Source organism: Aureobasidium melanogenum (genome assembly GCF_000721775.1).
Source record: "Aureobasidium melanogenum CBS 110374 unplaced genomic scaffold scaffold_4, whole genome shotgun sequence".
Lineage (NCBI taxonomy): Eukaryota > Fungi > Ascomycota > Dothideomycetes > Dothideales > Saccotheciaceae > Aureobasidium > Aureobasidium melanogenum.
Window position 1 is genome coordinate 532,341 of NW_024470056.1, and position 26,278 is coordinate 558,618.

General features: G+C 51.1%; 16 protein-coding genes across 16 annotated transcripts; 8 read left to right on the plus strand and 8 right to left on the minus strand.

Annotated features, from left to right (window-relative positions):
* Positions 1 to 337: 337 nt before the first annotated feature.
* Positions 338 to 2,029, minus strand: M437DRAFT_41918 (LETM1-domain-containing protein; the record flags this gene model as incomplete). The annotated part of the gene is made up of 4 exons (XM_041020472.1): positions 338 to 1,120; positions 1,173 to 1,451; positions 1,502 to 1,669; positions 1,793 to 2,029. 4 exons carry the CDS (start codon positions 2,027 to 2,029, stop codon positions 338 to 340), a joined length of 1,467 nt encoding a protein of 488 aa, XP_040882235.1.
* A 513-nt stretch (positions 2,030 to 2,542) lies between these two features.
* On the plus strand, positions 2,543 to 3,400 carry M437DRAFT_43138 (adenylate kinase; the record flags this gene model as incomplete). The annotated part of the gene is made up of 2 exons (XM_041020691.1): positions 2,543 to 2,699; positions 2,757 to 3,400. 2 exons carry the CDS (start codon positions 2,543 to 2,545, stop codon positions 3,398 to 3,400), a joined length of 801 nt encoding a protein of 266 aa, XP_040882236.1.
* Positions 3,401 to 4,203: 803 nt separating this feature from the next.
* M437DRAFT_42294 (aromatic amino acid aminotransferase 1) lies at positions 4,204 to 5,924 on the plus strand (the record flags this gene model as incomplete). Its single annotated transcript, XM_041020541.1, has 3 exons — positions 4,204 to 4,414; positions 4,464 to 5,608; positions 5,661 to 5,924. The coding sequence occupies 3 exons, from the start codon at positions 4,204 to 4,206 to the stop codon at positions 5,922 to 5,924; spliced, it is 1,620 nt and encodes a 539-aa protein (XP_040882237.1).
* A 114-nt stretch (positions 5,925 to 6,038) lies between these two features.
* Positions 6,039 to 6,644, minus strand: M437DRAFT_82189 (defender against death DAD protein; the record flags this gene model as incomplete). Its single annotated transcript, XM_041027702.1, has 3 exons — positions 6,039 to 6,105; positions 6,162 to 6,283; positions 6,339 to 6,644. The coding sequence occupies 3 exons, from the start codon at positions 6,642 to 6,644 to the stop codon at positions 6,039 to 6,041; spliced, it is 495 nt and encodes a 164-aa protein (XP_040882238.1).
* Positions 6,645 to 7,185: 541 nt separating this feature from the next.
* M437DRAFT_82190 (uncharacterized protein) lies at positions 7,186 to 7,503 on the plus strand (the record flags this gene model as incomplete). The annotated part of the gene is made up of 1 exon (XM_041027703.1): positions 7,186 to 7,503. One exon carries the CDS (start codon positions 7,186 to 7,188, stop codon positions 7,501 to 7,503), a length of 318 nt encoding a protein of 105 aa, XP_040882239.1.
* A 597-nt stretch (positions 7,504 to 8,100) lies between these two features.
* On the minus strand, positions 8,101 to 8,752 carry M437DRAFT_42945 (ORMDL family protein; the record flags this gene model as incomplete). Its single annotated transcript, XM_041020657.1, has 3 exons — positions 8,101 to 8,151; positions 8,203 to 8,561; positions 8,623 to 8,752. The coding sequence occupies 3 exons, from the start codon at positions 8,750 to 8,752 to the stop codon at positions 8,101 to 8,103; spliced, it is 540 nt and encodes a 179-aa protein (XP_040882240.1).
* A 700-nt stretch (positions 8,753 to 9,452) lies between these two features.
* Positions 9,453 to 10,202, minus strand: M437DRAFT_82192 (uncharacterized protein; the record flags this gene model as incomplete). Its single annotated transcript, XM_041027704.1, has 3 exons — positions 9,453 to 9,880; positions 9,942 to 10,058; positions 10,118 to 10,202. 3 exons carry the CDS (start codon positions 10,200 to 10,202, stop codon positions 9,453 to 9,455), a joined length of 630 nt encoding a protein of 209 aa, XP_040882241.1.
* Positions 10,203 to 10,438: 236 nt separating this feature from the next.
* Positions 10,439 to 12,367, plus strand: M437DRAFT_82193 (uncharacterized protein; the record flags this gene model as incomplete). Its single annotated transcript, XM_041027705.1, has 1 exon — positions 10,439 to 12,367. One exon carries the CDS (start codon positions 10,439 to 10,441, stop codon positions 12,365 to 12,367), a length of 1,929 nt encoding a protein of 642 aa, XP_040882242.1.
* A 467-nt stretch (positions 12,368 to 12,834) lies between these two features.
* M437DRAFT_82194 (IFRD-domain-containing protein) lies at positions 12,835 to 14,220 on the plus strand (the record flags this gene model as incomplete). Its single annotated transcript, XM_041027706.1, has 2 exons — positions 12,835 to 13,031; positions 13,086 to 14,220. The coding sequence occupies 2 exons, from the start codon at positions 12,835 to 12,837 to the stop codon at positions 14,218 to 14,220; spliced, it is 1,332 nt and encodes a 443-aa protein (XP_040882243.1).
* Positions 14,221 to 15,981: 1,761 nt separating this feature from the next.
* Positions 15,982 to 17,098, minus strand: M437DRAFT_63852 (histone-fold-containing protein; the record flags this gene model as incomplete). The annotated part of the gene is made up of 4 exons (XM_041024318.1): positions 15,982 to 16,185; positions 16,238 to 16,365; positions 16,429 to 16,539; positions 16,894 to 17,098. The coding sequence occupies 4 exons, from the start codon at positions 17,096 to 17,098 to the stop codon at positions 15,982 to 15,984; spliced, it is 648 nt and encodes a 215-aa protein (XP_040882244.1).
* Positions 17,099 to 18,464: 1,366 nt separating this feature from the next.
* On the minus strand, positions 18,465 to 19,040 carry M437DRAFT_42442 (Prefoldin beta-like protein; the record flags this gene model as incomplete). Its single annotated transcript, XM_041020575.1, has 4 exons — positions 18,465 to 18,497; positions 18,554 to 18,746; positions 18,861 to 18,951; positions 19,007 to 19,040. 4 exons carry the CDS (start codon positions 19,038 to 19,040, stop codon positions 18,465 to 18,467), a joined length of 351 nt encoding a protein of 116 aa, XP_040882245.1.
* Positions 19,041 to 19,266: 226 nt separating this feature from the next.
* On the plus strand, positions 19,267 to 19,564 carry M437DRAFT_73160 (UPF0287-domain-containing protein; the record flags this gene model as incomplete). Its single annotated transcript, XM_041025980.1, has 2 exons — positions 19,267 to 19,300; positions 19,356 to 19,564. The coding sequence occupies 2 exons, from the start codon at positions 19,267 to 19,269 to the stop codon at positions 19,562 to 19,564; spliced, it is 243 nt and encodes an 80-aa protein (XP_040882246.1).
* A 327-nt stretch (positions 19,565 to 19,891) lies between these two features.
* M437DRAFT_18601 (uncharacterized protein) lies at positions 19,892 to 21,128 on the minus strand (the record flags this gene model as incomplete). Its single annotated transcript, XM_041018967.1, has 2 exons — positions 19,892 to 20,961; positions 21,041 to 21,128. Coding segments are annotated over 2 exons (1,158 nt in total), but the record flags the coding sequence as incomplete, so codon positions are not given.
* A 225-nt stretch (positions 21,129 to 21,353) lies between these two features.
* M437DRAFT_73162 (like-Sm ribonucleoprotein) lies at positions 21,354 to 21,756 on the plus strand (the record flags this gene model as incomplete). The annotated part of the gene is made up of 4 exons (XM_041025981.1): positions 21,354 to 21,383; positions 21,434 to 21,505; positions 21,559 to 21,633; positions 21,688 to 21,756. 4 exons carry the CDS (start codon positions 21,354 to 21,356, stop codon positions 21,754 to 21,756), a joined length of 246 nt encoding a protein of 81 aa, XP_040882248.1.
* A 516-nt stretch (positions 21,757 to 22,272) lies between these two features.
* Positions 22,273 to 23,495, minus strand: M437DRAFT_42039 (APH-domain-containing protein; the record flags this gene model as incomplete). The annotated part of the gene is made up of 3 exons (XM_041020494.1): positions 22,273 to 22,678; positions 22,725 to 23,341; positions 23,397 to 23,495. 3 exons carry the CDS (start codon positions 23,493 to 23,495, stop codon positions 22,273 to 22,275), a joined length of 1,122 nt encoding a protein of 373 aa, XP_040882249.1.
* A 553-nt stretch (positions 23,496 to 24,048) lies between these two features.
* Positions 24,049 to 26,235, plus strand: M437DRAFT_42766 (uncharacterized protein; the record flags this gene model as incomplete). The annotated part of the gene is made up of 1 exon (XM_041020630.1): positions 24,049 to 26,235. The coding sequence occupies one exon, from the start codon at positions 24,049 to 24,051 to the stop codon at positions 26,233 to 26,235; it is 2,187 nt and encodes a 728-aa protein (XP_040882250.1).
* Positions 26,236 to 26,278: the final 43 nt, after the last annotated feature.

Sequence of the window (26,278 nt, forward strand, 5' to 3'; positions counted from 1 at the left end):
CAAGCAATGTCGAGCCCGGCCAACTCGTCGCAGGTCATGTCAGTCTGCATCTGTTGAATACACACTGGACCCTATGATGCTGACGGGGAAGGCGACCGCCTATGTCGGCTCTCAGACTCCGTCGTCTGCAACTTCCTATCTTGGAACACACACTCCACGACAAATCATAAAGAGAACTCGTACTGATGCAAGCGCATCTCCTTAATTGTCTATTGAGAAGAGTGAATACAAATAATGATCAGCCCCTTTCTGGCCTACCCGAAACAAAACGCCTTTTGGAAGTGCATGCCAACCCGCCGTAACCAACCACAAACCTCAAATGCTGTACATGATACCATCAAGCCTTCTTCTCCTCGGCCTTTGTCTCCGATGCCTGTTGACTACCAACAGATGAGGTGGGAACACCTGCTTGAGCCTGCACTTCGGCTTCGTGTTCGCGTCTAAGCGCATCTTCTTGTCGGGTTTCGTCCTCCTTCTCATCAATGTTGTCCATATCGCTGACACGAGCAGACTTGCCGCCTTCACTTTGCTTCTCGCTCTGTTCGTTCTCGTCCTCAATCAACTCTTGCTGCTCACGAAGAACCTCCAGACGCTGCTTGTTAGTGGCAGCTCCCTCTGCAGTGTGCACCTCCAACTCAATCTCGTGGAACAGCTCCTCAGGAATGCTGGATAAAACGGCCTGCAGAGCGTCGATCTGCGAGTCAAACTCTACATCCTTGCCCTGAGTGTACATGAAAGCATTGGAAAGAACAAGAAGAGTGCTTGGAACTCCATACTTGAGACGCAACTCGAGCCACAGGTTCAGGTCGTCGCGCAGTCTGGCGGGGGAGACACCATGAGTGCGTAGGCCACGCGAGGCACACGCAGTCTGAAGCTCGGGAACAGACAAAGACTCGACACCCTCGAAAGAGATGGCCCTATCGTCACGCTTGATCTGGCGCATACGGTGTCTAACTTGGTAACGAAGCATGGCATCGGTACCGAAAGTGGAAAGAGACATGTAGCGACAGATACCAACAAGTTGCGGGCGTGAGAGGTTGTCAAGAGTCAAGTCGTCCTTGAAAATCTTGCAGACACGGATAACATCAGCTTTTGTCGGGGACTCGCCGGTAGTGCGGATCTGGACTGCGTCAGTATGTGCTCTGGTACGAAGGGGATAGAGTAGCGATTACCTTGCGGAAGAATTCGGTAAACTCTTCCTTCTGTGCGTTCGCGGCGCTGACCGGCAGACCAGTCTCCTGTAGAGTCTGGCGTAGGAAGCTGCTAACTTCCTTGCGGGTACCACGCAGATTGCTGGCCTTTGCTTCTCTTGACTTTTGACCCTCGTATGTGCTAGGAAGCATGTTGGGGAAAAGCTTCAGAGCAACTGGAAGTAACAACTCTGCGAAGGGCACGATGACGAACATGGAGAAGGGGACAAGGCGACCAAGATCCTGGACAGTACGGTGCAACTAGACAGAAGGTTAGACAAAGGGTGGCAGCTTGTGTCTTGTGAACTCACCTGTCTGTGTTCTCTACGAGTAAGCTCGTAACCTGCAGCCATCTTCAAGGCCAGCTTAGAACTAATCTTGACTTCGGCAGCCAGCAGCTTAGTGCCGTCCCAGTAATGATGAACCTCCTTCATGATCTTCTGACGAAGAGTAAGCTTCTTGTCTTCCTCCTTCTTCTTCTCAACTTTCTTCTCCTCTGCCTTGTCGGCAGCAGCTTTCTCAGAGGCAAGCTCTTTGAGAGCTTGTTCCTCGGAAGCCTTGGTGGGTGCATGCTCGGTAGGCTTGTGGATAGGAATGTTGACATCTGGCGAGGAAGAGGAGGATTGCTTGGACTTGTCTTGTTGCGAAGTCAGAGGCTTCTTGGCCTGGTCGGCATTGAAGCCTGGAGGAGGGTAGTTGGATTGATTGTTTGATGTAGATGTCTCGCCAGATACGGAGCGATTCGGAATCAAGATGGCGACAGCAGGTAATTGCTTAGGGAGGCGCAAAGAACGGGACAGGGCAGTCCTTGTGCTGTTCCTGAGCAGCAAAGGAGCCATTTGCGAGGCTGTGCGATTGAATGACATGGCGGGCGGGCGCCTTGGGAGAATGCGAAACTTCAGATGGCGATACTCGGAGTAGACGATAGATGAGCAAGGATGAAGCAATTCAGGAAGATGAAATGGGCGAATATTCGGACTTTACAACAACCATTTCCGTCTTGGCAATTTGCTTAGTTTGCAGCGAGCGCCGTATCGAGTAATGCCTCGGAGCCTGGAGGTCTGGCTTCGAAGCTCCCCGCAAGCCGACGCCGGACCTTTCCAAACTGTCCGCGCGAACAATTGTTGACTCGTGTCGTCCACTCCTCCTCTCACCTTAGCCAGACCAATTGTCTTTCTCTTTACTGCTTTCAGTCGGGTACATACTCAACGACGTCGCCAACTAGTCGCTCTCTCGGTCTTGGTCACATCTCGACATCGCACTCAAGGTCGTACACGTCGTCTAGCAGCGTCTTATCTGGCCGAGGTCACCCCTCACTTTCATACGCCCTCTCCTCCTTCAACTACTTCAACATGCAACTCCGCAAGGCTGCTCGCATCATATTAGTCGGTGCTCCCGGCGTGGGCAAGGGTACTCAGTCCGAGCGTATGCTCCAGCGATTTCCCCAATTAGCCTCGATCAGCTCTGGAGATCTCTTGAGAGACAATGTTCGCAGACGGACTCCGCTCGGTACTACGCCCTCGTATCTCCTGCACAACATGATCGTTGCTAATTTGTCCATCACAGGCATCCAAGCCGAATCCCTCATGAAAGCGGGCGCCCTTGTTCCCGACTCGACCATCTTGCGCCTGATCACAAACGAACTGACCACCCGGGGGTGGCTGACTCCTTCTACCACACAAAAGCCTCTGATCATGAACTCTGTGGCCTCCTCTTTCAATGCCGTCACATCTCCTCAAGACGATTACATAACTCCAACAACCGCACACCAGCGCCAATACGAGTTTAGCGATCAGCCAAACGCCTCTTTCATCCTCGACGGCTTTCCTCGCACCGTTGACCAAGCCATCCAACTTGACAAGTTGATTCCCATCAATCTCGTTGTCCAGCTCAACACTCCCACGTCCGTCATCCTTGATCGCATTTGTAATCGTTGGATCCACGCTGCATCTGGTCGGGTATACAACACTACTTTCAACGCCCCCAAGGTTGAGGGTAAAGATGATATCACGGGCGAGCCACTGATTCAAAGAGACGACGACAAACCAGAGACATGGATGGCTCGTTTGAACAAGTTCGAAGAAACAAGTCAGCCTCTGCTCGAACACTACGACAAGCTCGGTGTTCTGTGGAGAGTCGATGGTAACAGCAGTAACGAAATTACCCCTAAACTCTTTGATGAGTTCAACAAGAGGTTTGGATTGGCATGAAATGATGCACGCACCTGATGGACAGCTTTTACATATTTGCGCACGCTCAGCAAGCTACCTCTTTACGGTTATTGATTTCACCAGCCCAGAAGTGATGGATATGTTGGCTACATGAGAACAACTCTGGCATTCAAGCTTCAGACGAAACATATCATGACTTCCCAGAGCTACAGCTCTCTGATTTTGAAGCCAGTCAATTGTTTTCATCCAAGAACAAAACCTGCTTCATATGGACTACGAATGTCAGAGCAAGCATGAGAGAGTCGCGTTATCCGCGACAGGCTCGAACGGATCAATACCCAGCTGAACACCGGCAGGAAACCGATATTTGACTGACGGACATTTATGATCACGAATATGACGACCTGTTTTCAAGGGAAGCATGTTTAGAAGGCCCTAGGCGTTCGTTAATAAAGGTCGAATTCACAGTCAAGTTTGGTCCAGCCATGTTCAATTGAGCGAGTGAAGCAAGTCGAGTGATCGCGTTCCCAAATCACAGTGTTTAGAACTTATCGTATGAATTGCAGCCAAAATTTAAACCCCATATGTTGATGCGCAAACATACCCCAGACCACTCGGGTAGATGCCGAAGTCGTATCACAACGTATCGAAATGCTGCGATGCCGGAGGTGACGCTAGGGTTAGAGTCGAGAAAGTTCGTTGTCAGTACAAGGGCGCTGGGCGCAAGGCGCAACCGTGAGTCAAGTAGATACGTACCGTCTCGTCCTGGTTCTGTTGTTCATATCATATATTTTGTCTTGTGCACTCGAAATCCTCAGATTGACTGGACGGTCACACCCAAGATGTCTCCTCCGAGCGCTATCGACGTCGATGTCCAGGCAATTGACGACACTACTGCCGTTACTATTCCAAACCCGCTCACTCTCGACAGTGTTTCGTCCAGACGTGCAGCTACTGGAAAACTGATTGCTGGAGTCGCTGCAGTGGCCAATGTTGAACAATTCAAGGGCGAGAAGCAGCACCTTCACAAGCCTAAGGCCAAGAGATGGGATCGTGAGTGCCAATCTACCTAGTCATCTTGACCATAGCTGATCTGGGATAGACCGCTTGAACATTGAATCCTCGTCACGTAAAGGCAACTCACTCAAGGCCGCCGCCAAGTACCTAAAGAAGCCTGGTATCATCTCGCTGGGTGGTGGCCTGCCCTCGTCCGAATACTTTCCCTTTGACGAACTGTCCATCAAGGTGCCCCAAATCGGCCACTGGTCTGAGCAAGAAACACGCGAACAAGGCGCCGTCCTGACGGCTGGAAAGGCTGACCTGGCCAACGACAAATCCCTGTTCGACATCACTACCGCCTTCAACTATGGCCAGGGCTCTGGATCCGCCCAGCTGTTGCGTTACCTTATCGAGCACACAGAGATTGTACACAACCCTCCTTACCAAGATTGGTACTGTAATATGACCATTGGATCTACCTCGGCTTTGGACGTTGCCCTAAGAATGTTCTCAGAGCGTGGCGATGTTGTCTTGACCGAGGACTACACTTTTGCGACAGCTGTTGAGACAGCCGCACCCATGGGTGTGCGTATGGTCGGCGTTGGTCTAGACAACGAGGGTCTCCTCCCAGAATCTCTCGACGACATCTTGAGCAACTGGGACGAGGCAGCACGTGGTGCTAGAAAGCCTTTCTTGCTTTACACCGTGCCCACGGGTCAGAACCCTACAGGAGCCACTCAGAGCGAACAAAGACGCAGGGAAGTGTACAAGGTCGCCCAGAAGCATGACCTCTACATTCTGGAGGACGAGCCATACTACTTCCTGCAGATGCAACCATACACAGGACCTGACTCGCCAGGAGTGCCGCCACCAAAGACTCACGCCGAGTTTCTGAAGTCGCTGGTGCCTTCATTCTTGTCAATGGACACTGACGGTCGTGTTATGCGCATGGACTCGTTTTCCAAGGTCGTTGCACCTGGATCGCGAGTTGGTTGGATCACAGCATCGCAGCAGATCGTTGACAGGTTCATGAAGCACATTGATGTGAGCACTCAAGCACCCAGCGGTATCAGTCAGCTGGTCCTGTTCAAGTTGCTCGACGAGCACTGGGGCCATGCGGGCTTCTTGGACTGGCTGGTTCACATCAGAATGGAATACACACAGAGAAGAGATGTTATGCTTGGAGCATGTGAGAAGTATCTGCCCAAGGAGGTCATGAGCTGGAAGCCGCCAATGGCTGGCATGTTCGTAAGTGATTTGATCATGATATGATGTTCAACTGGAGCTAACAACATGGCAGCACTGGCTCCAAATCGAGTATGAGAAACACCCTGACCACAAGAACAAGTCGGTTGCGGAACTCGAAGAGAAGATCTTCCAGACCATCGTTGACCACGGCGCTTTGGTCATGAAGGGCTCATGGTTCTATGCCGACAGCCAGGCCAAGCACGACACCATGTTCTTCAGATCAACATACGCAGCTGCACCATTCGAAAAGATTGACGAGGCCATCAAGCGTCTTGGAGACGCCATTAGAGAGGAATTTAAGCTGAACAGCCAATAGACGCTTTTTTGATTCTGGATATACGCGGGAAGCTCTGGCATCTCGGATTGTGAGATGCATGGCGTTCAAAGGGAGAATAGACAAAAGATGCAAAATGAAACTTTTTGAATGGCCTCAGTTGATGAAGTTGACGCAGAAGAAATGCAGAATCAGACTGCCGAAGACATAGTCCGCAAAAGCTCTGTGTTTCATATTAGACAATTGCCAGATGTGAAAGTGTTGTGTGTTGATTGATACCTTTCGTGTGATATGGAGCCAAAGTCGGCCTTGTTCTGAGGGTTGGTCTGGATTCTCAAGCTGGCAGTAAGGACAAACTGGCCGACGGTAGCAGCGAAGCCGGAGAGGAAAGCATTGAAGGGCTATATGGACGGGTTAGTCGAGGATGGAGAATGCGACAAGGAGGATTCAGCGTACGTAGTTTCCACCAATGACACAGTAGAGGAATTGGAGAACGCCGACGAAGATGAGGAAGGTCATGAAGACGTCAATCAGCTTGACGCGTTGGGGAGTGTCCTGGACATAGCGGTCCCATACGGCCAAAGCGATCTCTTGAGCATCTGTCGAGTTGCGGACGGTAGACTTGGTAGATGTGGGCTTTGTGGAAGCAGCAATAGGCTTAGTCGGCTGAGAGGAAGCAGAGGTCTGTCCGTGAGAAGGTTTGGCAGTCGAAGGAGGGACTATCGAGGGAGCAGGAGCAGCGGCGTTCTTCTTGGGTGCCATGATCAAGGTGTTGAGCTGGGGATTGTGTCGTGTGTAGAGTACGGAACTAGCGATGTTCTGGTCGGAGTGAAAGATTGGCTTTACACGATAGAGTGAAAGACAGAGCAGCTGACAAATGTTAAGGGCTGTATGCTCTTTCGTATCAATCGAAGGGAATAGAGTACCGTGAATAGAGCCAGCTTGCTGAAGCTAGGTGGCCGACCGACGAGATGTCCGCACGGACGATGCCGCGTCACTGACACCAGCACCTCCATCTGTTCACCCCCGCCTACTCTACCAACATCCTACCCGTCGTTGCATACCCACCTCAGACACTACCTCACACTCAACACAACAACACCGAACCACTAAAACAAAATGGTATCTGATTATTGACGCCATGGTTCATCTAAGTGCCAGCAAAGCTAACGCCTAAACAGAGCCTCGAGTAAGCCTATATCAGAAACTACATAGCCGTGGCCTCCCTGGTTCTTGACCTTTCATACACCTAGGATAACAAGAGATCCAACAGAAGGCCACGGCTATCCGTATTCTTTCTCTAATGCCACCCAGCACTGTCGCCTACATTCTTGCCTCTTTGACCGCCGGTGGTGGCACAATGGGCTACATCAGGACTGGCTCTGTTCCCTCCATCGCTGCTGGTGTCACTGTCGGCTCTCTCTACGCACTTGGTGGTTACAGAATCTCCAACCGCCAGCCCTACGGTGTTGAGCTGGCTCTGCTGGCCAGTGTTGTTCTTGCCGGAAGTAGTATTCCCAGAGCCATCAAGTCTGGAAAGCCCCTTCCTATTGGCCTGAGTCTTCTTGCTGCCTATGGTCTCTACAGCTTCGGCTCTGCCTGGTCTTCTAGAATCCGTTAATTCAATTCTAATTCGACGCCCGTCTTGTTGTTATAGCATGCTGTCCTCTACCCTTTGAACAATGGGCGGCCTGCTGATATAACTTTCAGCTATTTGTCCCTTCTTTCATGTCTTCATGTGTCTGGTTCTTGCACTTGTGACATTTTGTAGTTCACTCACGTCGAGACTGCCTCATCCACAGACTAGTTGTGCTGTCCCATGTAGTTCTTCTCCCGGAATTGCTCGTCTTCTTTAGTGCCATTCATTTTCAGATGGATCTACATCTTGTAAAGATACCCAGCATATAACGAAGTATCAGAGATGCTGATCAAGTCAGATACGACCGACAGGGGACGACGTAAGCTCGAGGAGCGATCGGCGTTTGGATATAACATGATTAGTCTCTGTATAGACTGTCTAAGGGCCATGAGTGAGGACAAGATGCTTCAATGATGGCGTATCGCGATGGGAGAATAGTTGGGAGTGCCAATGATTTGTTTGTTTGTTTGATTCTTTTGGCAAATAAAGCAGCATTATTTGGTATCTTGAGTCAAGGAATACGGGCCCGGATTTGGCGACGACTTGAGAAAAAGAAAAGAATATTTCAGAAGATATCGATCATCGGTCCTCCACGTCAGGGTTGAAAAGAGCGATGCGCATGCGGTGAAGCTGTAGGAATGATCAGAGAGGAATGCTCGAATGCTTGCCAGGCAGACTTACAGCAGGAAGCTTTGGTACGACAACAGCGAGGGTTGCCATGAAGTTGATCATGAAATAGGTGATGTCGTAATGCGTGTAGTGAGTGCTGACAAGGAAAAGAATAATGGGAACACTGAGCAGGAACTTTTTGGCGGGAGTATATTGGTCGCCGCTATCGATCTGCTCCCACATGTTGAGGTTGTCGTAAGCACCGGCATTGAATTCGAAGGGCACACCTCGCACCCAGTGGAACATGAGGAATGAGCCAGCCATGTACGAGATGTTGGTGAGGGTCCATGATGTTTCTTGGGAGATATTGGGGACGATGTCGAAGATGATTTTGAGGAGCGCGATGAGAACAAAGTGGATGGCCCAGGCACCTGTGGAAACGTGTCAGCATGGGGTTCTGGTAATGCGCAAAGGAAGGGCAGAGCTGCAAACCTTTGGCATTGACCCATTCTGAGTTGAGGTTGGGCAGGGCGGCCTGGTCACTGATGTGCTCCAGCGACTCAGGGGGCTCGGTGTACATCAGACTGCTAGACCGTCTCCTCCGTGCCGCCTTGGTGTCCATACTGGAAGCTGCTTTGTCTGTGTGCCTCCTCTGATTCGGCGGGCGATTTGTGTCTCCGGCAAAGCTAAGGCCGGAGGAAGGTTGAAGGAGTGTAGAAGACAGCTTGGCGGTGTTTGCTGGTGCTGAGGGGTGTGAAATCGTGGCGATCGAGGGTGCAGTGCTGCACCAGGAAAAGGGATACGGATGAAGAAGGAGACAAAGGAAGCGCAGAAAGTGTGCGAGCAGCGACAAGCGTCTAAGACAATAGAACAGAGAAGTTGACGGTCGGGCGAAATTGATAGCACGAGATGCATGTAAGTAAAGGGTCCAGAAAGCAAGCCAGCACTCAGCCCGTAGCCTAAGTCGTGGCGGTGCAATTCGAGAAATTGGGTCACTCTGAACGCCCGGAAAATCACCAACCCCCACTTCGTCAGCACCACTCTCTTGCAACTATTTCTTTGCACGAATCTACAGCATTCCTGTGATATCTATAGACCATCTCTGTTCTCATACTTCCACAGTCCTCTCTCGCCTTCCTCGCGGTGGTTACGTTGCCCTATGTCTTCCGTCGACCTCCGTGGCTCCTTGGCAGAGATGGGGCTGTTTCCGTTGCTATTTTGGTTTCCGCTACTGCTTTGAGACAACCTTCTGGAAATTCTCGACAAATAGAGAAAATACAGGTCAATACAGTAATAGTACAATGTAGCGAGATGAATCCCATCTATCTACGACTCACACCAGGAGTCCAACTCTGTGGCTGCCAGTCATCTCCTGGATTTCCCTTCGGTGCTTGCTTCCACGGGTTTGCCTCCTTGTCTCTGGCTCTGCCTTTGAATCTGCCGTCGTCCTTGGTTCTGCCCTCGGATGAAGCATCAACCTCACTTGCATCACCTACCGCACTTCTGACACCTTCGTTCTCAGTAGGCTCAGTCTGATTCTGATGCATGTATCCTGCCGGATCCTTCACACCTATAGCTGGTGCAGGTTGTTGCTTCGATGGTGCATCCAAGAAAGATTCTTGTGCAGCCCATCGCTCGTCTGCAGCGGCAGCCAGTTGACGCATCTGTGCTTGCCGAGATACCTCGTACTGTTGTTCCTGGAGCGTAGGAGCTTCTGGGCGAACCTGGCGTAACCACTGGTGCCATTGTGCTATAGAAACTCAGAATCAGAACGAGAACATTGACATTATGGAATCAATCAGGTAGCGTACGTGAAATTTTGACATCAGCATAATGTCCCTGACTGCTGTATTGGACGATTCTTCGCATTCGACCAGCATTGATAGCGTCCTTGAACTCCCAAAAGGTGTTGCCCGAAAGATCAGCGCCTGCAATTATATGTGGTCAGCTATGTCAAGGCGGTGGTTTGATAATTTCTTGAACATACCGACAAGCCACTTTCGTCGCCATGGAAGACGCAGACTCTTCCACTTGTACCAGGCTTGCTTGATGGCCCCCGGCTGTTTTGACATGATGTCTTTTGGATGATCAAGTCAAGTTGCAGAGGCAACAGAGCATGTTCAAAGTAAACGTGAGTGCAGCAGCACGATTTTGATGACGTTCTTTGATGAAACGCGGCCGAGGCGCATGCACAGACGCGACGCAATGCAATGCAATCCCTCCGCGCCCAAACATTAATCAGTCATCAAAGTCGTGGTCCCTCCTTTCACCCCTCCATCAGCAAACCACATCGCTCTTCGCCCTCAACATGGCTTCTGTGTCGTCGTTGGACCAGGACATGCGCAACCTGCGCATGTCGAAATACACTCCACAAGCCGCTAACGAAATTCGCTCGTGGATCGAACAAACACTCGGCGAAACACTACCGCCAGGTGATCTTCTGCAGGATGTGCTCAAGGATGGCGTCGTCTTGTGCAGACTCGCTAACCTAGCGCTGCCTGCTCCAGGCCTCAAGTTCAAAAAGTCCGCCATGCCCTTCGTCCAAATGGAAAACATATCGCACTTCTTGCGAGCATGTGAATCCCCTCCGCTGAACATGCCTGCCCACGACCGCTTCCTCACCGTCGACTTGTTCGAGTCCAAAGACCCCGCTCAAGTACTCCAATGTATCAGCGCCTTTAGTCGTGTCGCACATGCTGTCAATCCAGCCAACTTCCCCAACACCATTGGTCCTCAAAGGAGTGCGACCCTAAGTCCTGCTGCTACCGGTCCCACTCCTAGGAGTGCCCGGCCAGTCCCTCCGAGCCCACTCTCTGCCAAACCTTCGTTCGCCGTCCCTTCCGCCAGACCTATAAGTCCTGCTCTTAGTGGAAGTTCTCCTGGCTCACGCGCAATTGACAATGGTCTCAAATCATCTCGGGGCACAGTTAGTAGCTGGACCAAAGCAGATGATCGAGGAAATACAGCGCCTGCATGGAACATTGCTCAGTACGGCTACATGGGCGGTGCCAGTCAAGGCAATCAAGGCGTCATGTTTGGTGGAAGAAGACAAATCACCACTGCTGCACCTCACGTCCCTGGTCAAGGTGAATCTGCTCTGGAAAGAAGACGGCGCGAGAGAGAAGCGGAAGAGGAACGCCTCAGACAAGAGGCTGAAGAAGCCGAATACAAGAGGAAAACCGAACGGGAGGCCGAGGAAGAACGTGATCGAATTGCCGAAGAACAAAGATGGGAGGAAGAAACTCGCCGCACAAGAGAAAAAGAAAGACAACGAATCCTGGAGCAGAAACGAGAGTGGGAAGAGCAGGAGCGCAGATGGAAGATGGAAGAAGAAGCTCGTCAGAGAGAGCAGGAAGTGGATGATGCTGGTTCCCATCTGAAAGGGCAATATTTGAGTCAAGCCGACCAAGGGGCTCGTAGACCCAGCGCACATGAAGATACGCCCGAGAGGATGAGAGTTCGTGAACTCGAGAAACAGCTTGAAGAGGCAAGGGAACGTGAGCGTCAGTATCAACGAGAGCGCGAGGAGCGTGTGCGTCAGAACAGCATCAACTCAAGACCTTCTACAGCGAGATCCGAACAGGAAATCGGATCGATCCCCAGGGCACCCTCACCAAAGGACAGCGACGTGTCTTGGGCACCAATAGAGGATGAAGTCTTAAACAGGAAGGTGCCTGCACCTGATATGCCTCTGGGTTCATCGAGACCTCTTCCTACCCCAGCAACAAGGCAGACGCCAGTGTTACCTGAACGTACAGCATCTCCAGCAGGGCCACGTCCCCTGCCAGATCCTTCGGCATATCGTCCTGCCTCACCAGCCACAACACGCACAGATCGTTACCTTGCTGAGAATCCTGCGCCCGTGTCGTCAAAACCTGTTGCTCACCAGCCACGTGAGATGGGCTACACTTCAACATACGAGGAGCAAAGCGACAGAGACCGTCGGATCGCGTCACAGCAAAAGACCAAGGCTGGTGGATGGGCGTCTAAATCCCTCTTGGAACGCGAGATGGAACGCGAAAGAGAGAGACAGCGAGAGTGGGAAGCAAACCAGCAAGCGACTAAGGAAGTAGCCAAAGACCTGAGCCAAGGCAGCGGTGCAGGACAGAGCTGGGATATCCATCAATACGGATACATGGGAGGAGACAGCCAGAACCGAGGTTCGAGCTCGGGAAGTGGAATTGGTTTTGGAGGCCGTCGTCAGATCATCGGACCCCGCCCTCCTCCAGGATCTTGAAGGACGAGCGAAGGAGGCGACGAGATACCTAGCCTTGCGAATAAGTAATAATGTGTACATAGCGTTCGAGAAGTCATGGAGCTCGTCTGAGATTATCAAAGGGGTCTTGCTTGACTCGAATAAAAATGACATGTGAATGGTCCGAGCGCTGAGGCTGACCTATGACGTCGGGGTGAAGATTGATTTCAAGTCTTTTGGGCGTTACGGGCTGGTAGCTGCACGGCGGGCAGGCGCTTGCGGGAAAAGTCTTTCTTTGAACAGTCACGCTCCACCTTGTTCCCTGCTCTCCAATTTTGTGTCCTGTAGCATCTAATGGAAGCGAAGCTGCCTCACCAATTTCTCTATATTCGCCACGTTTCGACTCCCATACAGTAACCCGCGTTACTAGCCCACCCACGGTACACCCATCGACCCCTCTTCTACATACCGCCACCTGCACACTTCCTGCCGCACACAAGACACTCAGTATGCACGATCTGCGCAAGCAAGTGCTCCTTGAGAGCGGCAAGACCGTTTCCAAAAAGGCAAAGGCCAAGCAAGCCATGGGCTCTGCCGCCAGCTCAAAGCAAAATTCGCCTAATGCCTCGAGGGCTGGCTCGCGAGTCGCCAGCCGCCAGGCCTCAGACGATGAGGCCGACTACAGTGATTCGACAACTCAGTTCAGGTATGCCTCGCCTTGACCTGACTTGCATGACACAGTCTCTGATGACCATCGCAGTGTCAACTCCTTCGACGAACTCCGACCCGAAGATATCGATGCGCCTGAAGATGCCTGGGTCGCGCAGCTGAACGAGCGTATGGAGCATCTTATCGAACGCAAAAGGAGTAGTGTTCAAGGCCGTGAAGAGAGCCTCTCGGTCCTTTCACACCTCCTCATGGCTCATTACGCCCAACGCCATGTCCGTCCTAAACTCAGTGAGCTCGTCCCAGCTCTTCTCAAGTGTGCCAAAGGTGGCCAATCAGACAATGAAACCGCTCTGGCTCTTAAAGCTCTGAGTCTGCTGATCATTACTGAGCCATCCGACTCGATCTACGACGCCATGATCCGTCCTCTGAAGGGCATAATCTCCTCCTCCGAGTCATCCTCGGTCATGGTCGCCGCGATTCACACACTCGGCATCGCTACGTTCTATGGCGGAGTTGGTCTGGATGAAACACAAGAAATCATGGATTTCTACCTCGAGATTATCGAGTCCGATGGTCACTCTGTCGAAGCAGGTGACGATGGGAACGTCGTAGCTGCTGCCTTGCAGGAATGGGGCTTCCTTGCTACACAATTTGAGGGCATGGAAGACACGAGCGAAGAGCCAATGGAAGCCTTCAATGAACAACTCGAGTCTAGCGATGCAAGTGTCGTTATTGCTGCCGGTGAGAATATCGCTCTTCTTTTCGAAAAGAGCTGGTCGGAATTAGAAGAAGATGAAGAGCCAGAACATCAAGGCGACGAAGATGACGAAGAGGCAGATCCGACTGCTAAGGGCATGGTTAAGCGCTATACTGTCTGGCGTCAGGAGCATCAACTTAAGCATACACTCAGCGCTCTTGCTCAAGCACATGGCAAACGCATATCAAGAAAGGACAAAAAGGAATTGCACTCTAGCTTTGCCGACATTCTCAATACCGTCGAGCACCCGACAAGAGGTCCTCGCTACAGCAACGCTATCGACCAGTATACGAACAAAGCATATGGCTCTCGTATGGTGGTCCATATTGGCAAAAACTCCATGAGCATCGACAAATGGTGGAAGCTTCATCGCCTACAATCACTGCGTCGTGCCCTTCAGGGCGGCTTCATTGTTCATTACGAGGACAACCAAGTTGTTTTCGATTCTCTGCCGGTCATGCTAGACTAAACTTCTTCTGGCTTTTTTGTGGCTCTTTAACGATCAGAAAAATTCACGATTTCACAATTCAGCATGGGAGTTCTGGATCTGCATTGGCGGATGAGCATTGGTGTTGCATTTCTTTACCTGATCATTTATTTCATCTTATTACTACAGCGAGCCATTTTTCAAATCACAGTACTCGTCACTGAGAAACTGTTGCCTTCGCTCTGTTTGTCCTGCCCCAAAGTACCAGTGTTTCCCATGTAAATGTTCGAAGAAAGAACATCACACGCGCAGCTTAGGCGTGTACGATCGCTTGCAGTCGAATAGTCGCCTCGCTGTCTGGGGCTCGGCTCTACGACCTGTTGTTCTGCAAGAGCACTAGCCTAGACTGGCACACATGGCAGATCGCAAACTAGCAATGGTAATGGTGCTGCAACAGTTTTGAATGCGTCTCTCCACCTACACAAGTTATACCAGCCAGTTTGGAATGCAACACCCTCCACTGCATACCAAACCAACCACGCCTAGACCAGACCTATCCATGCCGTCCACCTTACTGGGCGTTAGCCACAGATCAGAAGGTTGGTCAATTTTCCACACGTGTAGAGGTGAATCCTAAGTCAGCGATTGATCAAACATTGATTAAACCTATTCTCCCCTTCATCTTGTTCTGGATGACTATGCCCTTTCATGTATCACTTTTTGACCTGCGATTGGTGGTCTTTCTTGTGTTATGTCTGCCTAGAACAACTTCTGCTAGCTAGCACAAGCACTTTGTTTCCTAGCTCCAGATGCAATCGTTGACTTTCTCTTTATGTGACCATACCCGTCTGATACCACTTCTTTTGCACTAATGCTTCCCATCATAGCCCAACAGCGATCTCATCTCTACCAGCGAGAGTCGAATCTGTATGTTAGACTCGATGCCTCTCGACTATAGATCGATCTAAATTGTGTCTAGAGAACTAAATGGAAAAATATCATCTCTGCTCTCGGTCATTCATCGATCTTTGGAAGGCTCCTGGGTAACTTTTCAACACACCTTTTCATACAATGTCCTATACCTCTTTGTACTGATCCTTCAAGTCTGGATCAATCTGCAACTCTGATATATAAAATATATATCGCAATACATTGCATCTTCTGAAGTCGAGGAAGGAACTGCGTGTGATAGCAAGCTCGACAATTAGTGCAATGACGACGATATGTTCAAAATGAGACATGTAGTATGTAGGCCCTGTCCAACAGATGAGAGCACTCTGCATTCATCTCGTGCGGTGACTACTTCTCGTTGCTTCTCGCTTGCAACATCCTTTTGCAATCTGGACTGATTAGGCTAGCCCCGTTGGACGTCAGCTGATGATCTGGGGTCAAATCCCCACAAGGTTGTGTTAGGCTGATGGATTCATGGTCATCGCGTGTAACTCATCCCTACTGATAGTGTCAGGACGCATAGACCGCTTCAAAGGATAGAGACAGTGAATATGTAACTGGTTATCCGATCTAGTCGAGTGATGCATTGTGCACTCCAATCAAGCTGACGGCTATGCATGAGAAATCATCATTATGCCCACTTAGAACACCAATAGCCCTTATGGCGAGCCTCTTGCCCTCGGGTGGACCAGTGACCAAACGAGGTCATGAAAGTAAATACCAGATTCCTGGACGCCATTGCCAGTAGCCGTAAAAGATCTTGGTCTAAGAAGGGAACTCTTCTGTGTCGGTAGAGTATGGGTCGTCGACGCTTCCCCAAATGGTATCAGTGGTCGCAAGGGAGGTCGTTTCCTAGTACTCTCCTGTTGCACCTTGACCAACACCATAAGCGTAGTCATTGCCAGAACCCTCAGTTGGCTCCATTGCATTGCCCAGAACAGTACCGCCGTTGTTGCTTCCTTCGAAAGGCGACGTTTCTTGGGCTCCGCCGGCGGGACCAAGCGTGGTGCCTCCACTAGTCATTGGTCTTTGGTGTTCACCTCGAGCAACGAGTGTCTGCAATCGTCAGTCGGCATACATCAGCTTCATTGGACGCAAGTATTTTCACCTCGCGGTATCTGGCAAGATAGATCTTGAGTGCTTCGGCATAATTTTCGAAGCCCAGGGAGGTCATGGCGAACAGAATGTCTTCACCGTTGACAGTCTTGCGTTTCTCTTGCTGACATTTCTCCGACGCTACGAATAGTCAGCTCGTGGTCGAAAACTTGCAAAGAAGTACTTCAGTAGCAGTAGACGTACCTTCACTAGTAATGAAGGAGATGAACTCGCTGACGCATTCTTGCATGCATTCCTTGGCTTCTTTTGCGATTTTGGCATTGTCTGGAAGTGCACCTTTCATGATTCGGGCGACTGGTGCAAAATTGCGTATGTTAGCATCGGACGCAACATCGTTCTTAGTGTTCCGGGGACGCAGTGGCTGTGATCGAGATGATACTCGGGATGCAGAAGACATGACTGTTCGGCAGTCCGCGCGCTGTCAAAAGTCGAAGCTGCAGATCTGGGCTGGCAGAAGCAGCTCTGATTCGACGGTCAAGATGTCGAAACGCGCGATTGGGCTGTATATGGGGGAGGTGAAGGGCAGGGCCATCGATGGCATTGGTCCATACGCAGGTGGTGATGCAAAGGTGGTACAGACTCAGCAAGCTCCCTTGTCGGTCGCACTCTGTCCGACCATGGGGTGAAAGAAGAACCGAAAGAACATACCATTTGCGATAGGTAACCAGCGATCTTGCTCCTTGACCTCGAAGTCGTAAACACCCATACCATGATCACCGGGATCATCAGGGCCTCTGCTCATTTCTTGCTGCTCATGCTCGTCAGGTGACGGCTGGTTTGCGTCTGCTTGCAATGCCACTGGATTCGACACCTGCTGTCCCTCGACATCCGTTGTTCGTGGGCTTTGTGACATATTGTATTCGGCGACTTGCAGAAAAGGCCCCACACCTATTGACACTGACGTTTGATGCGCTGGCAGATTGATTCGCTGTCGCGATACGTCACGGTCTGTTGGACCTGAAGTGTCTGCAGCCCAAAGACGCTATGCTTTGCGTTGTGCTACGACGGCCGGAAGTCAGGGGTTTGATGCAAGGCACTGAACAACACCAGTGTAACAAATCACAAGCTGGCTTCTAAGAAAACCGTGACCAGTCAAGTTCCAATACAGAAGAATCTGAAAGAGCATTAGTGGCAAGGTCCCGTCGCGAGGGGTCCCATCCTGGGTGTGCTTAGTCCGTCTGAGACTGTGGGCGACAGTCGCGGGACCTGATGGGTTAACTCACCACTACAAGGGAAGCGGCTGCGATTATTGCTCGGGTGTCACGTAGACGTAGATGTTGAAAGGAGCCGACGGATAGTCTTGGAGCCCAATGAACCGAGGAAAGCCTGTAGCTGTAGATGTCGGCTGGATGCACACAGGATCGCGAGGTAGCGCCTTAACTTTGAACTTGAACTTGGACGACAGAGTGAATCGAGCAATAAGGTGAAAATACCAAAGTTGATGACGGCGCTTGATGTTTGGCGCGTAAATTCAATGCCTAGTTTAGATGGCAACAAGTGTCTCGAGTGATACGGCACAGAAGAGGAACCTGGTTCGCGCGTTCTGTGACCGTGACCGTCGTGGGGAACTGGAGAAGCAGGCCTTGGCACGCTCAGGCTATGGGTCTTTACCAGCCATACAACATGCAGCATATGAACCTCATGTTGCGGTTTGCCGGCCCCATCTTCGTCTCGTATACATCGTACCTCTACCATAAAATACTTAGCCTTGATTGCAAGCCTCAATTTACAGTTTCACTCTACAATCGAACCTGACAAGGGAAGGTACTGATTGTTAATGTATGTCCACTTAAGATGACTATTTCTATGTTTGGCGAAACGGCTCTCTCTAAACTCGCAAACATCTCAACTGCCAGTGTTTATGCGAGACAGGTCCAGAACGCTTGGATCGACCGACAATACAGCATCTTAATCGACAAAGCTGCTCTCTGCCTCATGCTACCAAGTACCGGCATCAAGCCAGCAAGTAGTAACTTCATGGTACCTGGTTCTGCAATGTTCGCCCTAGGATCGCTACGTCTTACTGCTGTGGAGCAGAGTCTGCAGAATCGAACCTCGTGCCAACTCTTGACGCCTGTAGTCTGACACAACAATGCTCCAGTTGACCCGATCGATCTTGCTGTCAAGATCGCTTGCTGTTTCGGTGAGGACTGGGCTGAGTGACAAGACAAACATCGCTTGCCATTTGTATAGCCAGAAAGGCACATGTAACAATAGCCTCATTGTGTGACAACCTGGATCTTGTTTTGGCGCTGCAGATGTATTAGCGACCGGAGGATAGCTCAACTGTACGTGCATGTTCACAAACCTTCCACTTTTCGAGTTCCTCTTGCTTCGTGGTGTATTGTTTCAGCAGGTCTTCAAGCACCTTTTTGAGGCCGTCCGCGTTGGTCTTGAGTTGCGGCAAGACATCCTGTACAGTTCGCTCCACAAGTACACCGTTGATCATTCGAAAACACTTGCGATTACCTGGAAGTGGTTCGAGTGTCTCCAACACAAGTCTATTTCGGTGTCAGTCGTATCGGTCATGCTGTCAACGGTTTATATATCTGTCCAATTTTGAGATCGTCCCTGAAGTATCGAACACTACAATGATAGGAAATTGCAGCACTTACTTGTGTTCTTCAGCTTCAGTCTCAACATCACCAATCTTTTGTGCGATGGCTTGAAGAGTTTCCTTGTAACTGGAATATTGCGCCTGCAGCTCTGATTTGTCAAATCAGCAAAGCAGCAATACGGATTACTATTACTCAACACATACCCTGTTGCTTCTTTGCAGAAACTTGTTGCGACATTTTGAAAGTTGTGATGTTCAAGAAGGTGATGCTGATCGAAACACAACACAGGCATCTGTTTGATAGAGCGGCGTTCGGGAAAGCCAAGACACGCTAGTGCTGTTCACTGATGCTTTGCCTCCAGTCTGCCGACAATCATCTACAGGGAACCAAGAATTGTGATCAACCATCACGAGGAAAGCACATAGATCTGTCACCCAAAGACAAGGAAGCGCAGTTGGCGATCATGCATCCGCATCTGCATACTAAAGACAACAAGAGTATGTCGCCTGACTACGTCTATTACCTGGTCTCGCCATCTCTAACCACGGCTAGACTGCGAGGAGGTCATGAACGCCCTCGAAGAATGCCATGCGCGCGGGTTTCTCTGGAAGTCAATGGGCATGTGTACCAAGGCAAAGCACCAAGTCAACATGTGCCTACGTGCCGAACGCCTCGAACGCACTCGTCTGAACCGCGAGGTGGCCAAGGAGAAGCGAGCGAAGATCGAATCTGTCTGGGCTGAAATCGACGCCAACTCATAAGCTGCAATCACGTCAATTTTTTTGTTCTATCGAGGAGTTATACAGCGAGGCGCTAGGCGTTATGGAGGAGTCATCACGACGGATGGACATCTCAACTCATTAATTCCATCGTCTTCAACTTGTCGCGAACAGCGAGCAGCTACGGCACCACTACACGCCCCAATCTGACATGTCTCGACGCATCCCACTGCCTAGACCCGACCCAAGGCCTGATCTTCCGCGCTCCGCGTCCTCGTCGCTGTCCTCACTGTCTTCGTCGCTGTACGTTGTGGGCTTCTGTTCCACTTGATTGCCTGTGGTCATCTGTTTATCATCATCCTTGCCCTGCAAACCCATATCCTCTCTCAACTTCTGATATTTTTCACCAGTCTCTCTCAGAGCTGCCTGGACCCTCCCTTCTTCTTCGCTGATTCTTGACTTCTCGCTTACTAGGCTTTGCATCTCGTTTGCTTTGTTGGCGCGAACCACTTGCATTTCCTCCAATCGCTTGCGAAGTCTTTCAACCACGCTGTCCATTGTTGGTAGGGGTACAACCCTTGGCGGTGTTTGGGGTCGCGCCGAGTTGGCTTCCTGTTCGCGTGCAGCATAGGTACCGTGGCGTGTTTGCGCAACCTCAAAAGCGGCATTTCGTTCGGCCTCGCTCTCGTCATCTTCGTTATCGTCATTTGCACTTTGACCCTCGGCGTCAGCAATCATGGAGGCCATCTCGGCTCTGCGCTTTTGGTCCTCCTCTCTCTGTGCTTTACGCCCAAACGCGATCTTGCCATCAGTTGTGAAGTCATCGAACCCTTCGAGCATGTCCTCATCGTCGTGCACCAGACGGGTCTCCGGGTACTTTTCCTTGGGCTTTAGAATCAAGCGACCCTGATCATCCCGCGTGACTGCTTCGTCGTCTTCCTCGTCATCACCATCATCTTCTAGCGATAGGAAGTCGTTCTCCTTGGCTAATCGTGCGCGACGTGCTTTCTTTTCCTGAATCTCAGCGGCGGAGGGTATAGCTGTGGGAGGTTGGTATCTCGAGAGGTCGGAGCCAAATTTTGACTTGACGTCGATGGCAGCCTTGAAGGTGAAAGCAGCATCTTCGGTGTCTGTGGTTGATGTGGATGCAATGTCTTTGGGTGTGGCTGGAGTGCTCTGTTTCAGCTCGTCTAGGTAGTCTCTGTTGTAGGTTGGACGGTCTAGTGTTGAATCAAGACTTGGGCGAAAGGCAACATCTGAGCGCCTTTCAGCATTTCGTTGGATAGCCAGGCGGGAGAGATCTGAGCGTTTCGGAGTGACAAGAGTAGAAGAGTCGTCGTTCTCATCTTCGGAAGCGAACGAAGGACGCAGTGTCGAGGATTTTCTATGCTTTGCGACGGGTCGCTTGACGATGGAGGAGGCGGGGGTGGTGGTAGAGTCTGCGAGGAAGGGCGTCAACCAACTGGCACGACGAGCTTTGTTAGAGCTGGCAAGCGATTCAAGGGAATTCAGACTAACCATTGTTGCTTGAGAGGTCCGATGGGGCATCGTGCTCATCGGAGCCAATCTTCCGTGGAACGCGACGAGCGGCAAATGACTTCTTCATAGTGTATGTGAATATGTGAGGAAGGAGAGAAAGAGTGGTCGTGTTGGCAGTAGAGGATTGTCGCAGTCTGATTTTCGGGAATGACGCGTGGGGGCTTCTCGTCCCCAGTCGCAAGTGAAGTGAACAAGCAACTGAGGGTGCACAAGCCTCTCAGGCTCGCGACTTTCCTTGTCCAGACGTCTTCAACATCCGCATCATTTGCGATCGTCGACCTCAAGCGCAATCATGCCTCAAGCACAGCCAGAGTTGAAGAAGGTACTCAGCTTTGCACTCCTCGTTCTGCGCCCGAGCTAATCACTCTGCAGTACCTCGACCGCCGCCTGTTTGTACAGCTCAACGGCAGTCGCAAGGTCATTGGTGTCCTTCGCGGTTACGATGTGCGTCTCTTGTCGCTCGCTTATATTGCGCTTCTGATACTGATGAGTCTCAGGTCTTCTTGAACATCGTCTTGGATGATGCTGTCGAGGAGAAAGCTGGCGGCGAGAAGGTCAGAATCGGCCAAGTCGTACGCCCATCACTCCATCTCTGGACCTTGTCACACCTTATTGACCCTCTCTAGGTAATCCGCGGAAATTCGGTTGTTATGTTGGAAGCGCTGGAACGCATGGACGAACACGACCGACGATGAGCACATCCCTTTGCGCATACCCATTTGCAAGCCACGACAGTGATTCGAGCCCTCCCACAACCCTCCGCCATCACGTCGCAACCTTCCGTCGCCCTAGTCGACATCAAAATTGCTCGAAATGACTGGACCATCACATCGAGTCCTTGTCTTTGTCCGAGAAGGCGCGTCACATCCGTATCAAGGAATTATCATGGCCTTCCTCAAGAGCGTACCGACCAGCGACGCCTTGATTCACTGAATCAAAATACTGTTTCTCCGTTATGTTCCGCAGCCTGAAATTTGAGTACACGTGAGACGTTCGTGACAACTAGAGTATCTTGCTCTGGTCAATTTTTGCGGTGCATAGGCATGCTTCAAGAATACCCGCAGTCATCTTCTGAGCAACTGGCTGATCCGGCCTTTTCGTATGCGTCGCCTGATTGTGCCACGCACTACTGCTGACGTTGGACAGATTTTCGTCAATCGGCTTCAAGTAAAGCGGAACTGCAGCAATGACATACAGACTCATTATCTATGTTACAGCTTAGCCTTGCTGCCCTGCTTGCTTCGTTCCTTCTGACATTGCTGAACCAGCTCCCAACCGACTGTGGCAAAGGGCCCCATTTGTGCTGCGTACTGCTGTGCCCGAGCACTACTTGCCTGGCGCAGGGCATATCTCGCTGCAATGCCTTGCATGATGATACAGTTCCGATAAACTCCAAATGCTTCACCCCATGTCACGTCGGGGCGCGGGTCCCACCCGGCTACTTCTCTGTACCATTCAATACACTGTTGCTTTGTCGGGAGGCCAGGCGTGTTGCCAGGGAGGAATATTTCACTTCCTCTTCCGATTGATCGGGCAATGGGAGAATCTGCGAGAGTAAATGGAGAGAGCAGATTGCTCAAGTCGGACAGAGGATGGCCTATTGTTGACATCTCCCAGCTGCACTCGTTAGTCGCTGGTGGAAACTGAGTCTAAATCAACTTACTCCAAGATTCCTATAACCCTTGGCTCTGTTTTGTGGAAGACCACATTGTCAATCTTGTAGTCACCATGGACGAAGGTGCTGCGATCTTGAGGTTGGCTGCCTTTGTTGCCAAAGAAAGCAACCATCTCGTCGAAATGTTGGATCTTTCCCACAGGCTCCTTCGATTCCACGTCAACAGCCTTGGCTTGGGCATCCTGGATTGTATTGAATGTCGCAAGTTGACGATCATAGAAGCCATTTGCCTTTCCGTAAGATGCGAGGTTTACTGAAGCTGGAGCTACGCGATGGAACTTGGCCAGGGTTGTTATTGCAGCCCGCCACATCTCGTTCCTATGCTCGGGACTGACATCCGGCAGAGATGGATCTTCGATGATCCTGCCGTCCAGGAACTCCATGATGTAGAAAGCTGTGCCGATAACAGCATCGTCCTCGCACAAGCAAAAAGTCTTGGGAACAGGGACATCTGTTTTCTCGAGAGCATGCAGAATTCTATACTCTCGTTCGACTTTATGTGCGGTTTTTGATAGCAACTTGCCAGGAGGCTTCTTGCGTAAGACGTATTTCTGCTTGTCCGAGGACGTCAAGAGATAGGTGGGATTAGATTGACCATAACCAAACTATGCACTGGGCTTAACAGCATGAACAGGTGTCGAGTCAGACATGATGGTTTACCTGCTTGACATCAAGTGGTGTCTTGATTTCCGGGACCTGTCTCTCCAGGTACCTTTCGAGCGACTTGATGTCTATAGGTTGCCGAATTGGGCCCGCCATTGCAAGGCTTGATGGGATAGAATGAAAGACACGAGAGACACTAGTTTCTAGCGCAATAAGAAAGTTGAGTAGATAAAGTGGTAGCTAGATCAATGTGAAATATCCCCAGAAGAGAGAGCCTTTGGAGCGTGGGGTATGGAATGGGACCGAGCAACCTCGGTACGATTGATTCCAAGTCACGATTTATGCCCTCATCATGCCGAGCCATGTCAGAATACGGTTGTCTGTTTAGTTGTAAACATTGAGAACGAAAAGAGCACAGCACCGATTTCTTTTCGTGCATGTAGAATGTCAGGTCCTGGAGGCTGCACAAGTGCAATGCTCAGTCAGGCTTGCTGGCCCCTTTTGTAAGTAATAATAAGATGAGAATGATGAGATGAGGTGATTGGGCAGCTCCGGGTCGCAAGTGCCATGTAGTTGCATGGGTAATTGAGCACTGATGACGGCCTGACGTGTCTTTGTTTTTGTCTTGCATCTTGTCTTGCAACTGGGTTTGCGGCGGTAAGGGAATTGTTTATATTCTCTCGTCTTGTCCCGCTTGGTCTCTGAAAGCATGTCAACACCACGGCAGCGAGTGCGGCCGTCCAACTCGCCAATGCACTCCTCAAAAGCCCAAGCACATCGCGAAGCTTCCTTGAACGCCTTGACTGGAAACACTCCTCGATCACCTGCATCCACAGCAACAATGGCCGACTCTCCCGTCATCTTGGGCGATCTGGTTAATGTGCCGGGCGACATGTATGGCACTGTCAAGTTCGTCGGCCCTGTCAGGGGCAAGCAGGGAAAATTCATCGGTGTTGAACTGGCTAGTGAATTTGCTGCCAGAGGAAAGAACGATGGCGACGTCGATGGCATTCGCTACTTCGATACCGATATTCCTGGTGCAGGCATCTTCTTGCCCGTTCATCGTGCAGAGAAGCGCCAATCGCCCGCGCGCCCTCGTCCAGCACATCCTGGCACCCCTACTACACCTTCACACTACCGCCTGGACTCGTACACGCCTCCCACAGCTGCTATGCCCAAGTTTTCTCAGTCCATGGGCCCTGGTGCCCGTCCTCCCAGTCCTCTCTCGAAACTCAAGTCCCGCCGGCCATCGCTGCCTCGCCCAGAATCTCCCTTCCGCAAACAACCCAACCTGGCTCCCACTCCGGCTCGCAACTTTTCCATGAGCCAGAGATCTGCTGTTCCTCCACGCTTCACCTCGAGCCCAGCACCGCCATTGACTACGACTCCTCGTGCAGCTAGCCGCTCAGCCGCCCCTTCGCGCCCATATTCACGCACTGGCTCTCGTGCAGGAACTCGCACAGACACTCAACGTCCATCCACTAGCTCTGCCGCCTCGATTGCTAGACGCTCTCCGTCACGACAGATCGTTGTGGACCAAGAAGGCGAGGTTCAGAAACTGTTGGCTCAATTGGAAGAGAAAGACAGACAACTGCAAGAACAGGCTGGATCACTTGCCGAAATGGAGGCTAGCCTGAAAGAAATTCAAGAGCTGATACCTGCCGATGGTAACGACCGTGATGCCGAAGGCAGCTCTGACATATTCGAGTTGCGTCAAGCTGTACACGACAGAGACGACAAGATTCAGTCTCTCATCGACGAATTCGATGCTCACCGTGCCGATTTCCGCAGTACGATAGATACCTTGGAGCTTGCATCAGCCGAAACCGAACGGGTCTACGAGGCAAAGATCGCCGATCTACTTGCTGAAATACAAGAATTGCGCGAGCTCGGCCACAGCCGTGAAGACGTCGAAAATGTTGCTCGCCAGCTTAAGGGCCTGGAAGAGCTTGTTGCCGAGCTCGAGGAAGGTCTGGAAGATGCTCGTCGTGGTGAAGCAGAAGCTCGAGGAGAGGTTGAGTTTTTGAGGGGAGAAGTCGAAAGAGGACGTAGTGAGCTAAGACGTGAGAGAGAAAAGGCTGCCAAAGCACTACAAGGAGCCAAAGAGGCAGAAGGTCAAACTTCTAGAGACAAGGATGTCGAATTGAAGGATGATGAGATCAGAGGTCTCAAAGCCATCATACACTCTCTCAGTTCTGGACCGGATGCAAGTCCTATGGCACGGCAGAGCCCAGCATCTGGACGTTTTGCTGATCCTGAGGAGCTGAAGAGGACCCAAGCGACTGTGCAACAACTCGAGCGTGAGAAATCGGAGCTCCAGGGACTGATCGATCGAAAGGCATTCAGAGAAGAGGAATTGGAGCGCGCAGTCGAGCAATTAAGGCGAGCAGCGGAGCAAGAGAGGGACAGCATCATGAACACCGAAGCAGCTGCAGAGGGAATGTCGCGTCAACAGTTGTCGAAGTCGCCTGAAGCCACCAGATCTCCTACACGTTACAGATCGCCAAGAAAGGACGAACAGAGAACGCGGTGCGAAGTATGCGACACACCTGGACATGACATCTTGACCTGCCCGAACGTTGAAGGCGCCAATGGCAACGGAGTGCACGACGGCCCTGATCGTGAGACGGAGCATAATGAATTAGAAGATGAACTGTCTAACCATATGCGGCACCTGAATGTGTCTGCACCTACCAAAGACAAGTATAACGACAAGCTCGAGGCGCCTGCGCCGCTATCATTGAGAAAGACCTTGAGTAACAACAGCAACAATGGTGCAGAGCAGAGCAAGGAAACTCACGACGCACCCACAGCAGCGATCGACGCTGACAAATGGTGTGCGCTTTGTGAAAAAGATGGCCATCTAGCATTCGACTGTCCTGATGAGCAATACTAGAGGCGAGTTCGGCTCGGCCACAACGATATTATGTATTGACTAG